This window comes from Oreochromis aureus, linkage group 18 (assembly GCF_013358895.1).
Source record: "Oreochromis aureus strain Israel breed Guangdong linkage group 18, ZZ_aureus, whole genome shotgun sequence".
Lineage (NCBI taxonomy): Eukaryota > Metazoa > Chordata > Actinopteri > Cichliformes > Cichlidae > Oreochromis > Oreochromis aureus.
Genome location: NC_052959.1, coordinates 2,252,189 through 2,266,465, shown reverse-complemented (window position 1 = coordinate 2,266,465; position 14,277 = coordinate 2,252,189). Strand labels below are relative to the sequence as shown.

General features: G+C 39.7%; 1 protein-coding gene across 5 annotated transcripts in view; it reads right to left on the bottom strand.

Annotated features, from left to right (window-relative positions):
* Nucleotides 1–530: 530 nt before the first annotated feature.
* The window catches only part of LOC120434509, a 61,797-nt gene continuing 48,050 nt past the window's right edge, over nt 531–14,277 (bottom strand). For all 5 annotated transcript variants that reach the window (XM_039602687.1, XM_039602688.1, XM_039602689.1 and 2 more), the window contains 2 exons: nt 6,379–7,838; nt 531–5,180 (listed from right to left, as the gene is read on the bottom strand). In XM_039602687.1, coding sequence (XP_039458621.1) covers nt 5,133–5,180; nt 6,379–7,838 — 1,508 coding nt within the window. In that variant the 3' untranslated portion in view covers nt 531–5,132. The remainder of the gene's footprint in view (nt 5,181–6,378; nt 7,839–14,277) is intronic.

The following is a 14,277-nucleotide window of genomic DNA, read 5'->3' as shown; positions in this document are numbered from 1 at the left end:
CTTCATTTGTACCAGTAGCAATTTTTAATGAAAGATGTCGTAACTTATATTGCGAGAATAAAAAACAAAACATGGTTTAAGCAGGACGACGGCTCCACCTGCAGATACTTAAGATTATTAAACTCTACTGATAAATGTTTCTTCCTAAATGATGTTATTGACAGATAGTACAAACATGGAGATACATATTAATATGTATATTCATGAGCCTATCAGAACTGAGATCCATTCTCCAGGCGGAGAAGAAAACTGAAGAGAGATCTGTTCAAAGAGGTCAGTAAAGCTTCTGCCACCTTGAGATTTACAGTGACTTGCAAAAGTATTCGGCCCCCTTGAACTTTCCCACATTTTGTCACATTACAGCCACAAACATGAATCAATGTTATTGGAATTCCAGGTGAAAGACCAACACAAAGTGGTGTACACGTGAGAAGTGGAACGAAAATCATACATGATTCCAAACATTTGTTACAAATAAATAACTGCAAAGTGGGGTGTGCGTAATTATTCAGCCCCCTGAGTCAATACTTTGTAGAACCACCTTTTGCTGCAATTCCAGCTGCCAGTCTTTTAGGGTATGTCTCTACCAGCTTTGCACATCTAGAGACTGAAATTCATGCCCATTCTTCTTTGCAAAACAGCTCCACAACTGTCCTGTGACAGCCTCAGAAGTTGTCTAAGAGAATATTGGGAGCACTGTGCTTGTATATGAAGTGTTGTGATTCACGCTAGTGAACCGTAGATTTGTCAAACACGGTTTAGATTTTGCCAATAACTTGATACTAAATGATACAGAAACACACATTAGATCTAAATATCCTGTAAAGGTGTGTACCCTCACATTACACTGCACCCACATGGTTTCCATGTTGACAAAAGACCAAAATGCATAGGAAAACTGCAAAACGCACATCAATAATGTCTTGATGCATGCCATTCCCCAACTCTCTGTGAATGGTACTCATGGCCATTGATCAGTGGGCTTTGAAAAATGGTCATGACAATTTGCATATTAATGATCCAGGAACTCATCTCCCAGCCCACTGTTAATTCAGTAGTGCTAGTTTCACTCATTGTGCAAATGTACTGTTTATAAGATTGGGGAAACCTGCAGTCAGCTGAGACTGAAGAAGTCACCTGGATGAGTGACGAAATATTTCTCCCACTGAAAACGCCACGTTCAGGTGAACAGAATCAACCTTTTTGGACACGTCAATAATCTTTTAACTGGAAGTAAGCACTTTGGTAAGGGTGACAATTGCTGGTCTTCAGGGTCTGATCTGTCTCACTGACTCTTTTATATTAAATTAGCTCTGGTTCTTTAACTGGTTCTGTTTAAAATTATTAGACCCTTGATGTTAACTCGTGAACCAGCTTGTGTTTTCTTCCATTTTCAATGGAACCATTCTAATTATTCAGTGGAAGCATCTCGTTTGAAGCAGGTAAAATGTGGGACTTCACTTTAATGTCTTTGCTATATCATGTGTACCATTGTACAGTCAAAAGAAAATGCGAGTTCATGTACATATCTACAAATATGAAAGTCACTGAATACTTGCTTGTAATAGTTCTAGCTGCTGTCATGAAATCATGGTAAAAGAGTGAGGTAGGCTGAACTGAAGCTTTGTGTGAACTGAAAGGTTCAATCAGTGCCTGCTGAGTGTCCCATGTAATAATATAATATAATATAATAATATACTCACGATATTTATACTACCATGTAAAAACAATCAGTTTGAATTTGATGGCAGCAGCATGTTTCAAAGAAGCCGGGATGGGGCAGCAAAAGACTGAAAATGTAAGTGACACAAAAAAGAAACATTTTATACGTAATTAGGCTAACTGATGACAGGTCAGTAACAGGACTGGGTAAAAAAAAGAACATCTTAGAGAGAGAGATCTGCAAAAAAGTGCTTCTACAAAATTGTAGAACAATTTCAGAATAATGTTCCTCAACAAATAGTTGCAAAGACTGTGAATATCTCATCATCCAAAGTCATAAGTTCAGAAGATTCAGAGAATCTTGAGAAATCTCTGTGCATGAGGGACCAGGCTGAAAATCAACATTAGATGCAGCTGATCTTTAGGTCCTCAAGCAGACACGATTCTGTTATGAAATCAGTGCATGGGCTTAGGAACACTTCCAGACATCACTGTCTGTGAACACAGCTCACTGTGTTGTCCACACACACCACAGTGCCATCATCTCTGGACCACAGCTCATTTAAAATGGACTGAAGCAAAGTGAAGAAATTTTAATTCGAAATTGCAAAACATGGACACTGTGTCCTCTAGACTATCCGACTTGCTGTCAGTGCTCAGTTCAAAAACCTGTATTTCTGACGGTGTGGCAGTGCATTAGTGCTTCTGGAGTTGGCAGTTTTAGAGCAGCATATACGCCCATCCAGATGACATGTGTTTCAGGGAAAGCCTTAATAGTAGAAGAGTCCTTGCTTTTACCAGCTGGTGGAGCATCATAAAGTGAAAAATATCTCTATCAGACAAGAATGGGACAGCTTTCCTCTCCCAAAGTCTACAGAGTGGGAAGCATGACTGTTTCTGAGATGTGCTGCTGCCATCAAATTCAGATATTAAATATTTCTCTTAAAATGATATGTTTTCTCAGTTTAAACACTGAGCGAATCCGTGAATTCTGTTTTATTTTAAATTTTACACAGCATGCAAACTTTTTGGAATTGGTATTGTACTTCAGGTTGGCTCAGGAGGTAGACTGATGATTTCATCCTCCAGTCTGCAAGTTGAAATAACATTGAGCAAAACACTGAACCCCAAGGTCCATGTGCATGTGACTGTTAGAGAAAAGCTCTTAGGTGTAGAAAAAAAATGCTTGCGTGAATGTGAGTGCGATTGGTTAAATGATGCTTGCAGTAGAACAGGCTTTGGGTGCTCAGAGGAATAAAGCGCTATGTGCCATTTCTGAACAGGTTACACTGATGCTCTGCTACCATACCAGTAAATATCATGTACTTGTTAAAAAGCATTTGTGTGTGTGACCTTGTGTGGGTACAATCAAAAGGAATAACAGTGTTTTATATATAATTAGATATCTAATTATAACCTGAAAATGATATAACAGTGTCAAAGAGGTCTCTGGGAGTGATGAACCTACAGAAAATGATCAGCTCAAGGATTTCTGTTTTGTACTCTGGCTGTGGCGTCACTGTTGGTTCTGACTACTTTAGTCTGATCACAGTAAACTTGTTGGAACGGACTTTTCTTGCTGGCCTATCAGGTCTGATACTGCCGGATGGGCAGCGTAACAGCGGCACCAGTGCCAGACCCACTCCACATTTACCCTCGCTGTGTCCTGGTTCCACGCTTCAGACCATTTCTAAGCAGGTGTTTACACCAATGAAATGCTCAGAACTGTCAGTATGCTTACCACTGTAAATCTGCTCAACTTTGTGTGCGCCATTCTCAAATGAAAACATATCTTAATTACTTCATAAAGTTTCACTGGCAGTGCTATCAAAAGATGAGTACTAACAGGGGATTTATTAGCAGTAACATTTGAGTCTAAAAAAAGATCACTGTATATATTGTGCAGTTTGTTTTTCATGACACAAGTTAAATATGTGTAATAAAGAAAATAGGTATTCTTTTTAAAGCTTACAAAGAAACTTGTCTCTATTCACTGCTGGACAGAAACACTGCTTTCTTAAAGTTACATACAGTACTTCTGTATTGGTGTCTTTAAATTACTACTGATGACAATGGTAGAAGGCAATAGTCTTTCCACATCGCTGCTCTTCCACTCAGATGTGACTATCTGTATTTTGGTGTTGTGTCCCCACCCCAGCGCTTCATTCATGCATCGCTTTGAAGCTGAGATCTGATCGCTAGTAAACATTCCAGGCTGTGGTTGCCTAGGTGACCTCATGTATTTACAACCCTGTCCAATGTCAGTCACTTCAGTGGCCTCCAACATGAGAAAAGTTCATCCTGGGCTTTTTGCCCATCGCCACTTTAAGTCAGAGAACGTCGCTGACTTTCATTGCTCACCCACATTTCCTGGGTGGACACAGCTTTGCTGTTGTTTGTTTGTTGCTACCAAACAAAAGAAAAAATTGACAGCCTGCGCTGTTGGTTAGGTAGTTACGTCTCTAACTACCTAACTAACAGTACACAACCAAAATCACTGCATAGTTTTTATTTTCAGCATTAGTGTACAGTATGAAATTGGGACAAAGAATGAAGTGGCCATCTTTTCAGTTACAGTCCAATTACAAACATGGGTGGCATCGCACTTTAAACAGGAACTTAAAACTAACTAAAAATATAGTTTTACTCACCCTTGACTTGCAGCAGTGATGCACAGGTTCACATCACAAGACTCCAACATCACTACTGAGCCTGCTACACATGTAACAAAGCACACACCTGACCACAGCCATCAGCCATGCTTTGTCACTGGTGAAACTGAAGAATCCAGCCTCGAATGGCAGTGAACCACTGCTTCTCTTTAAGGAGCACTCTTAAATGATGTGTGAAAACACTGTTGTGAGCGTGGCTATGCACTCATTGGTAAATCCGACTATAAACTCTCTACAGTTCATATGCAACTTAGATCTAAACTACTAATTGAATAGATAATCTCAAAACCACAACAGCAGGTTACATTGTATCATTTATATACAGTTTATCTATTTGAAGTCTTGTAACATATGTCCTAATATTTACTGTATGTCACATCACAAACATGGACATTATTTTCACTTCAGACCAGTCAGGTCTGTCAAAATCTTCTTAAGTTCATCAAATCATAAAAAGACAAGATAGTAGGTCAGACAGTCTTTTGCAACCTTGACAGATGTAAATAAATAAACTGGATAAAATCATGTTTCTTAATATAACAACCAGGAAATCTTTTTTATCATTTGGTTCTTGGTAGTTTTTTCATCTTGCCTTCCATTGTTTCTCCTCTGATTAACCTGAACTAATTTACTGTGATAATTAACAACAGAATGAGCTCTTGCTCTTTAGCCATTTTTCCTCCATTGCATTTCCCTTTGTCTTACTTTATTCCTTATCATCTTCACTTCTTGCCTCGTTGTCATCACAGGAACCATGGTGACACAGTAAACCTCACTTGAATGTTTCATGGTGAGAGATCACTTTAAATCGATGACCTGAGTCTGGGACTGGGCCTTGTCCTTGGCCTAAAACACATGAAGGTAGATGAAAACCTAAGTATATGTTTTTAAAAAAAATATAATTTTCTATGCACAAAGCAGCTGATATTATATTCATCTAAATTACACTTGTTCGAGAGGCACGCTGACTTTTAACAGTTATGTTAAATAATCATTTGAACTTCAAACAAAATGAAAAAAGATTTTCTTGAAGATAGGTTCTGGAATTTGGTTTCTGGCCATTTAACCTGCTCTGCAGGGATGTTCAGCAGGCCCTTTAGTAGTGGTGCAAACCATTAGCCAAAGAAACCAGAATTAATGTTCAGTACAAAGAAAAACATGTATGCATGGCACCACAAACCAACAATAAATATATCAGCAATGTCTGGCTGTTGGATGGAAACTTTTGGCATATTGTCCACCCCCTACAAGAAATGGTTTTCATCTCAACCTTTTAAGAAGTTTTAAAGGTTTTGGACTGTGGAGCAGTTTAATGAAATACCTGACTAACAGAACAACTATGATTCTAGCTATGGATGCAGTGATGCGAGATTTGGATCAAATATTGGTTCAAAACCTGGATGGAATATTGGGGAGCCAATTCATTGTCTGACAGTTAAATTGGATAAATCAAGCCAAAAATATTTTTTTCATGTATTTATCCTATTCTCATTTATTATTTCACAAATAAACACCAACAATCCAGTAAATGTTTTCTCTTAGGATTAAGTTAGGTGTTCAAATGGAGCCAGATATATAGTAGTTATGGCCAGTCTCACAATGAGGAAAACGTCTTATTAACACTGGTACACTGATGTGTATTAGCAGATAGTCACAAAGTATTGGATCAGAAAAATGTGGATGGATGCTATTCTACTTCTAACTTTGCTAAAATTACTAAATACCTGGTTCTACAGCTTGAGAAATATTTACAGTTGTAATTATTTCAACTCAAAGTTCAAATTTAACACATAACATATTTAAAAAACAAATCCCTAACCCTAACACAGTAATGATAGCTTGAATTATATTAATATTAAATGTTGGGTATTTATTCTTAATCTCCAAGTTCTGCAAAATGTTGACAATCATGGGCCAAATAAAAGCAAAAAATAAATAAAGTAAGGACAGTAAACCTGAAATTTAGGATTACACAGGATATATCAAACTAACTGGCCATCGGTTAAATGCTATACGAAGTTAAGAAAAATAACGTCCAACTTACCCCGAGAGATGGTCGAGGAGGCCTAACTGGTCGTACCGGCTCTGGTACTGGGTTTGTCTGCCTTCTCTGCAATGGCTCTAGGTCATCAGCTACATCAGGACATCCAATGTATCCTCCAGCCCCAAACACTGAACCCAGATCACCTTCTAAAAGGTTGTGGTGGATCAGGGCAGCAGACGAATTAAGGTCCTGGCTGGCAGACATGCTACTGATGGCCATGTTTAAAGTATCAGCAGTACTAGTATTTGTGGTATTCGAGGTGCAGATACTGGGGTTACTGAGCTGCAGTCCCAGCATATTTTCGGATGCCACATCACTGTCTGAGCTGTCATTAACGGAACTGACATCCTGTTCTGGTTCCAGAATGCACTGGTTGTTGTTTGCTTCAGGCAAAATGTCTGTACTCAACAAGTCCAATCCCTCCTGGTCAGGTAACTCCTGATTTTCCTGAAGTTCCTGCTTATTGTAGCTACCTGAAACTAGCACGCCCTGGTTTTCCTTGCTATTAAAATCCAAAACTTCTTGGTTACCATGGCTATCTAAATCTAACACTTCCTGATTTTTAGGATAGGAGAAGTCCAGGACGTCCTGACTGCCAAAGCTATGAGGTTCCAGCACTTCTTGGTTATGACAGTCACAAGGTTCAAGTAATTGCTCACTGCTATTATTCCGACAGAGGTCCACAACTTCTTGATTGTTGTGACTACAGAGTTCCAGGACTTGGTTTTTATGGTTAACCACCTCCCTGTTTTCGAGGCTAGATGGTTCCAGCACTTCTTGGTTTCCATTATTACACAAATCTAGAAATTCCTGGTTATTGTGGCTATCATTTTCAAGCACTTCTTGGTTTTCATGGGTATGAGGTTTCAGTATTTCTGGGTTATTATAGCTTGAGAGCTTTCTTTGCTCATTGTTGTCATAGGTACAAAGGTCTATTGCATCATGGTTGTCATGGCCACAGGGGTCCAATACTTCCTGGTTCTCTTCTTGAGGGCTTAGCTTAAAGCCATAAGGGTCAAAGTCCCGTATCATCTGGGAGGAGGTAATGTCAAACCCATAGGCATCAAAGTTCAGCTGATGTTGAGAAGAGCAGGGTTCAGGGTCAAAGGTCAGATCATCATCAGCAGGTTCTGGACTCAACTCATCTTCATCAGGGTCTAAAAGAGTGTGACTGGAATGCTCTGGGCTGAGTTTAAAGCCATATGGGTCAAAGGAAGACTGACTGGTTGGTTCATAGTTCAACTCAAGGCTGTTCTGATGTGAGTCAGGCTGAGTGAAAATGTTCTGGGACAAGTTCTGTGGAACAGCAGGGATTTGGATTTCTTCTTTGATGTTCCTAACCTGTTCTGTTTGCTGACTGTAAGTGACATCACGGGGCAAAGTTTCCTCTCTGTTGCCTGTCCAACCTGGCTCCAACAGGACAGGTTCGCCAACAGCTTGAGTCAAACCAAGACACTCACCTAGCAGAAATAAACAGTGAGTAATTAAGAATAGAATTATGACCCAGTTACAAGACCACAATTTTAAGACATTAAGCTTACAGACTAAAGAGTCTGAAATAATACAATATTCAAAGGTTTAAAAGTTTATAAAGACGATTATATTGCTCAAAATTGCACATCTAAAACTGAAGGCAGTCAATGTCCAGAAATGCTGTCAATCCATTTTCATAGAAAAAAGATTTGCGATACTAATTAAAATTTTCATCACATGCAACATGTAAAACAATAGGGGGCATATTTTTTTCCCCTTAAGGCCTCTGGGTGGGCCCTGTGGACACCCAAGTTTGTGAATGCAATAACTTGAGAACGAGGCGATGTAGGATTTTCAAACTGAAACCATCGGTATCTAAAATTCTCTAAAGTTTGTATCCCGGTGACCTCAACCTCAAGGTCAAGTTTTCTGAAAATCTTCTGAATGTGATAGCTCAAAAAAGGACGTTATCTAGAATGTTCTAATTTATACCATAGGTGCATCTACTAAAAATCTCAGATGAGTTTGAATCCCGGTTACCATCAGCTCAAAGCCACATAGGATTTTCACATTTATACCATAGGTCTAGGAGGCTGAGGAGTAGCACTGATTGCTGCCATTTTAGAAAAGAAATTCAGTCTGGAACTTTTTTGTGTAATGGAAATGTGTTCCTAGGTCAGCAATTAAAGTAGACACCACTTAAGCAGGAAACCGACTTCCACCATCAGTATATGCACATGCACAGTATCTCACCAAAGTGAGACACATTTTTGTAAATATTTCAGTATATCCGCTTGAGGTTTTGAGTTCTTGAGTCACGTGGGCATTGCAAGCAAGATGGCAGCTGGTTAGAAGTGCTCCTTCCTCCGACATGATAATGTATTGAATATTGCAAATTCGTAGCTTATATTTTGGATCTTTGTTTTTTCAACGCAAGCCGTGTAAGGTGCTGCTGTCACCTTCGTAAAGAGAACTAGCTCGAGGCAGCCATGGCTCCGAAGCAAAATAGGGAGAAACCCGGCACCCACAGTGGCTTGCAAGATGGTGGTGAACAACAAGGGCAAGTGGAACAGCGAGGCCAGGAATCTCCATATGCAGACAATGTGCTGACTGAAGTATTAAAAATTGGAAGCGCGCTGCTGACTGTTGCGGCGGATATCACTTCGATTAAGACTAAACTGATGGAATTAACCACCGTAGTCACGGATGTGCAAGAACGGGTGACTGAGGCAGAGTCACGCATTTCCAGTGTGGAAGATGTTACAGCATGGCTACAGATGGAGGAAGCTAAAATGAGCAAACGGTGTGAGGTTATGTGGGATCGTATACAAGCCCTCGAAAACCACGGCAAAAGGAATAACATAAGAATAGTTGGACTAAGAGAAACTGTTGGTGCTGACAGGGCGTTGCTTAATAGCGTTCACAAGATGATGGTTGAGGGGATGGGATTAAATATGGATAACCCCGAGTTGGAGATTGAGCGCACTCACCAGGCCCTGGCTCCTATGTCGGACCCGGAAAAACCTCCGAGGCCAGTGCTTGTCCGGTTCCTGCGTCAGTTGGCAAGAGATAAAGTTATTACAGCCGCGAAAGTAAAACACGGCTTCGAATGGGAAGGGAGCAGAGTGTCTGTGTTTCCCGACATGACAAAGGAGTTGGTGGAGAAGAGGAAGGCCTTTACAACGGTGAAACGAAAACTACAACAACACAATGCGCGTTACACCCTGGCGTTCCCGGCCACACTGAAGGTGAGATGGAAGGGAAGGAATCTGAGCTTCACATCGGCAGCAGCGGCGGAGAAGTTTTTCAACAGCATGGCTGGGAATGAGGAAACGCGGACGGCGGACTAGCTCTTAACTTGAGCTACGAACCAGATGTCGTGTAGTTGATAAGTCAGTGGGAGAGGGGTCTGTGCTGCCTGTCATCTGGGACGAAGCTACGAAGCTGGTCTGCATCTCTCACGGACCCGATAAGGTTTTGTTTTTTGTTTTCTGTTTTTTACACTGCGTCGCAGCAAACTGTGAGTTTTTTTTCTTTCCCATTTCAAGTTGATAAAAATGTTTTCTCTGTTCAGGGGTTTTGGCTGGTGGCAATTTCTGGGGTTAGTCAGTTGGGAAGGGAGAATGATCACTCCAAAATGCAGGAGCACTGGTTCCAAATTACTGCTAATTTTCTCGCAAAATGACAGGAAAATTTATTAGAATAATGACGTGGAATATAAATGGATGTGGTAGTCCTGTTAAAAGTAGTAAAATATGGTCTTATTTAAAAACAACACAAGCGGACGTAGTATTTCTTCAGGAGACACATTTAAACCAAGGTGAAGAGTCAAAATTTAAAACTGGGTGGGCAGGTCATTTTCTACAGCTCCTTCTCAAGTGCTCGCAATGGGGTTATCATCCTCATCAGAAGAAATATTAACTTTGTACTGGTAAAGGAATTTAAAGATGCAAAGGGAAGAATAATATGTGTTCAGGCACGGATTGAAGGTGTGATGATGATTCTTTGCAATATCTATGCTCCAAATAAGGGAGACCCACTTTTTTATCACAACGTAAACGAAATCGTGGGGGAGATGGAAGGACAAATAATTTTAGCTGGAGATTTTAATGAAGTCATGGATGGTGCCCTCGACAGGAGTAGTTTCGGGAGTTCTGTTGGTAATAAAACCAGAGAGGCAGTCCACATGTTAAAAGACGACATGGGGCTGACGGATGTATGGAGGTTAAGTAATCCAACTAAAAGAGAGTACGCCTTCTACTCTCATTCTCACAAATCCTTTTCTAGATTGGATTTTTTTCTGGTCTCAAATACTCTGCTTAATTGTCTAACAAGTTGTGATATTAAGAGTATTGGGTTAACTGATCATGCAGCAGTGGAATTGTGTATTAAATTAGGTACAGAGAACAGAGTAGGATCTAGATGGAGAATGAATGTCTCCCTATTATTAGATAAGCCTTTCCAGACCTTACTTGAGGAAGACCTCAAATATTTCTTCAAAATTAATATTGGAAGCACTAAACATATAGGAACAGTGTGGGAAGCTTCTAAGGCATACATTCGGGGGAAGCTAATAGCATATGCTTCTAAAAAGAAGAAAGAAAGTTTAAATAAAATCCAAATACTGGAAAAAGAAATCAAATATAAAGAAAACCTGCTTTCAGGGGTTTATACAGAGCAACTATATAGGGATATATGTGGATTAAAATTTCAGTTGAATGAGATATACAACAAAAAAGTTGCATATTCTATGCTTTGCCTGAATACTACATTTTATGAAGGTGGTGAAAAGACAGGTAAAGTATTAGCAAGACAGGTTAAGAAACAGGATTTCTTAAACTTCATTCCAGCTATTAAACATGAAAATAATTTGGTCACATCAATTAGAGAAATAAATAGGATATTCATGAATTACTACAAAGGTTTATATACATCTACTGTTTCAGGAAATCAAACAGGTGAAGACCTTTTTCTGTCTAAACCTCGCCAAACTGCAACGGGATCAAATGGAATGGCTCGAGGATAAAGACAATACAGATCCATCAAATTACAGACCAATAAGCTTATTGAATTTGGACTGCAAAATACTTACAAAAGTTCTAGCCTTAAGGTTACAGCGGGTTCTGGGTGTCATCATACATCCAAATCAGACTGGATTTATGAAAACACGCTCTTCCTCAGATAACAAATGAAAGCTACTCCATTTGATGTGGCTGAGCCAGTCTAAAGATACTCCAATAGCAGCTTTCTCCTTAGATGCGGAGAAGGCTTTTGACAAAGTTGAATGGAGCTTTCTTTTTTCAACCTTGTTGCGGTTTGGGTTTGGTCCACACTTTCTAAACTGGGTTAAAGTGCTATACAAAGAACCAAAGGCGGCGGTAATATCAAATGGTATGGTTTCACCCTTCTTTAGTTTGTCACGTGGAACTCGTCAGGGCTGTTCTTTAAGCCCCCTTTTGTTCTTAATTTTTATAGAAACATTGGCAGTGAGTATCAGATCAAACAAGGAGATTAAAGGCATCATAGGTGGGCAGCAGGAACACAAACTCCTCCTCTATGCTGATGATATTCTTGCCATTATAACAGACCCACTTTTATCAGTGCCGCATTTAATGGACACCATAAAGGCGTTCTCTGAGGTGTCAGGTTATACTGTTAACTGGGGAAAGTCTGAAGTAATGCCACTATCCCCACTATGCTATCTGTACATGGTAGAAAAATTCAATTTTAAATGGGTACCTAGAGGGATGAAGTATAGGGCTTTGGAGCGTGATGTCACGGGGGTGGGCGTGGAAAGGATTTTGGCCCCATCCGCCATTTTGGGGGTCTAGCGCAAGTGAAAAGGGAGCGAAGGCACACACAACAGCCATGGTTCGTATTTGCTGTCTGGTCGGCTGCAATGTTCGATCGCACGACCGGCAAGAGAATAAGCTTGAAAAGGGTTTATCTTTTCATTCTTTCCCAACCTGGAAGCAACATGAGGCAGCTCGTGTATCAATGTTACCAAACGAAGGCGTCTAGCCTGGATAGCAGCTGTGAGACGAGCTGATATCCAGCTCTCTTCCATCTCCAAATATCTGTTGGTGCTCCAGACATTTTCATTCCGGTAAGTTCTAAATATGTTCATATCACTCTTTATAGCCTATTAGTTTTATTTTCGATGCGCTCTGAGGTCATAGCAAATTAGAACAAACATCCTACTGAGTGATTTTGCAGAACCACCTTCTCTTTATAGAGTTTCTAATTATTTGGCATTATTGCAGCAAACCAGCCTATGAAATGGATGAAACACATCGTGACTGGGTTCCAGCGCTACATAAGGGACCTGCTTCAAACTTACCACCATGCCAATCAGATTGCTTCTTCCAAGGGTGAAGAGGTGACCCTTCTGCTCCAGTGTGGTAGTAAAACCAGGAAAATGAAACTTGCTCCTGTTAAATATTCTTAAGTCTTGTGCTGTATAAATAGTGGTATTTTTTTTTTCAAAATATACAGTAAATAATGTTAGTAGTGGGTGATATCATGTAAACACTGTCATGATTTTATGTAAACATTTTGTCTTTTATAAACTATAAATGACATGGATTCTACATTGTAACTGATGTGATGTTCTATAAAGTGGTTTTAATAATAAAAAAAGAGGCAAAACTTAGTTTGTTTCTTTATTAAATTTTTGAACAGTGGTACTCAGTCAGTACATATTCAGTAAATGCAAATTATTTACATGGCATAAATCTGGACCCCTATATAAAACATTATGGCATTATAGCAGTGACAACTCCTCCACAGTAGCAGGTGGGATTTTTCTTTTTTGAGGACGGCTCCTTTTACCTTTCAATACGGATGGTCTGTTTATGTTTTGATCAAGAGCCTTTTTTTGGGCAGCTGAAGAGGAGAAGTCTATCTTATGGCCAACCTCTGGCTGTATCTTGGTCATATTACCCAGCAAAACCCAGTATGCAGGTTCATCTGTAACAGTCCTTGTGCCACAGATCCGCACTGTTGCTTCTACATTAAACAGAAGAGCAGCGACATGGCTGCAGGTCTCCACGACTCCGGCCATACAGGTGCAGTGGGCGGCTTCAACCTTCCCTGTGATGCTCACAGTGACCCATGGCTGCAATGCTGGTTCATTCAGTCTTTGAGAGTGCAGCACCTGAAACACACACAGACAAAGTTCACTTAAAGACAAGATCTATGAGCCAAGGCCGACATAAATGTGTTTTATCTACTTTATCATAAATGTGACAGTGTTTAGAAAGTTAGCACATACATGTAAGTTTTCATTTCTTTGTGTCCATCTATAAAACACTGCATTTTATAGGGTAAATCTGCCTGTTCTCTGTCAGAAACCTGCCTGCAGAAAATGAACCTAAAGTATGTAATGTAAGGATGTAATCACTTTAGAGATGGAGAAAGCATAAAGTGACAATTATGAATCACTTAATATGATAATAATAATAATAATGCATTGGATTTTTATAGCGCTTTTCAAGGCACCCAAAGCGCTTTACAATGACATTATTCATTCACGCTCACATTCACACACTGGTGGAGGCAAGCTACGGTTGTAGCCACAGCTGCCCTGGGGCAGGCTGACAGAAGGAGTTCTGCAGGTCATTAATCAATGTATAAAACTAAAATAAAATGTATTTTTAGTGACACAGGACACAAACACAGAAGCAAAATGTATATTTAAATTATTTATAATAAATATGAATAAATCATTGCAATTTCTTTAACCATAAAGAATAACTAAATCCTTCAGGACAATGTCTCATCAATGCACTGAACTCACTATGTTATCCACCTAACAGCCTCCACATGTTCTCACTGTAATTTCCCCTCATGAATGAATTTATGCTGCACTAATCTGAATGTTTGGGGGAAAATCAAACGCATTTCACACGCAGTACTCGAGCTGAC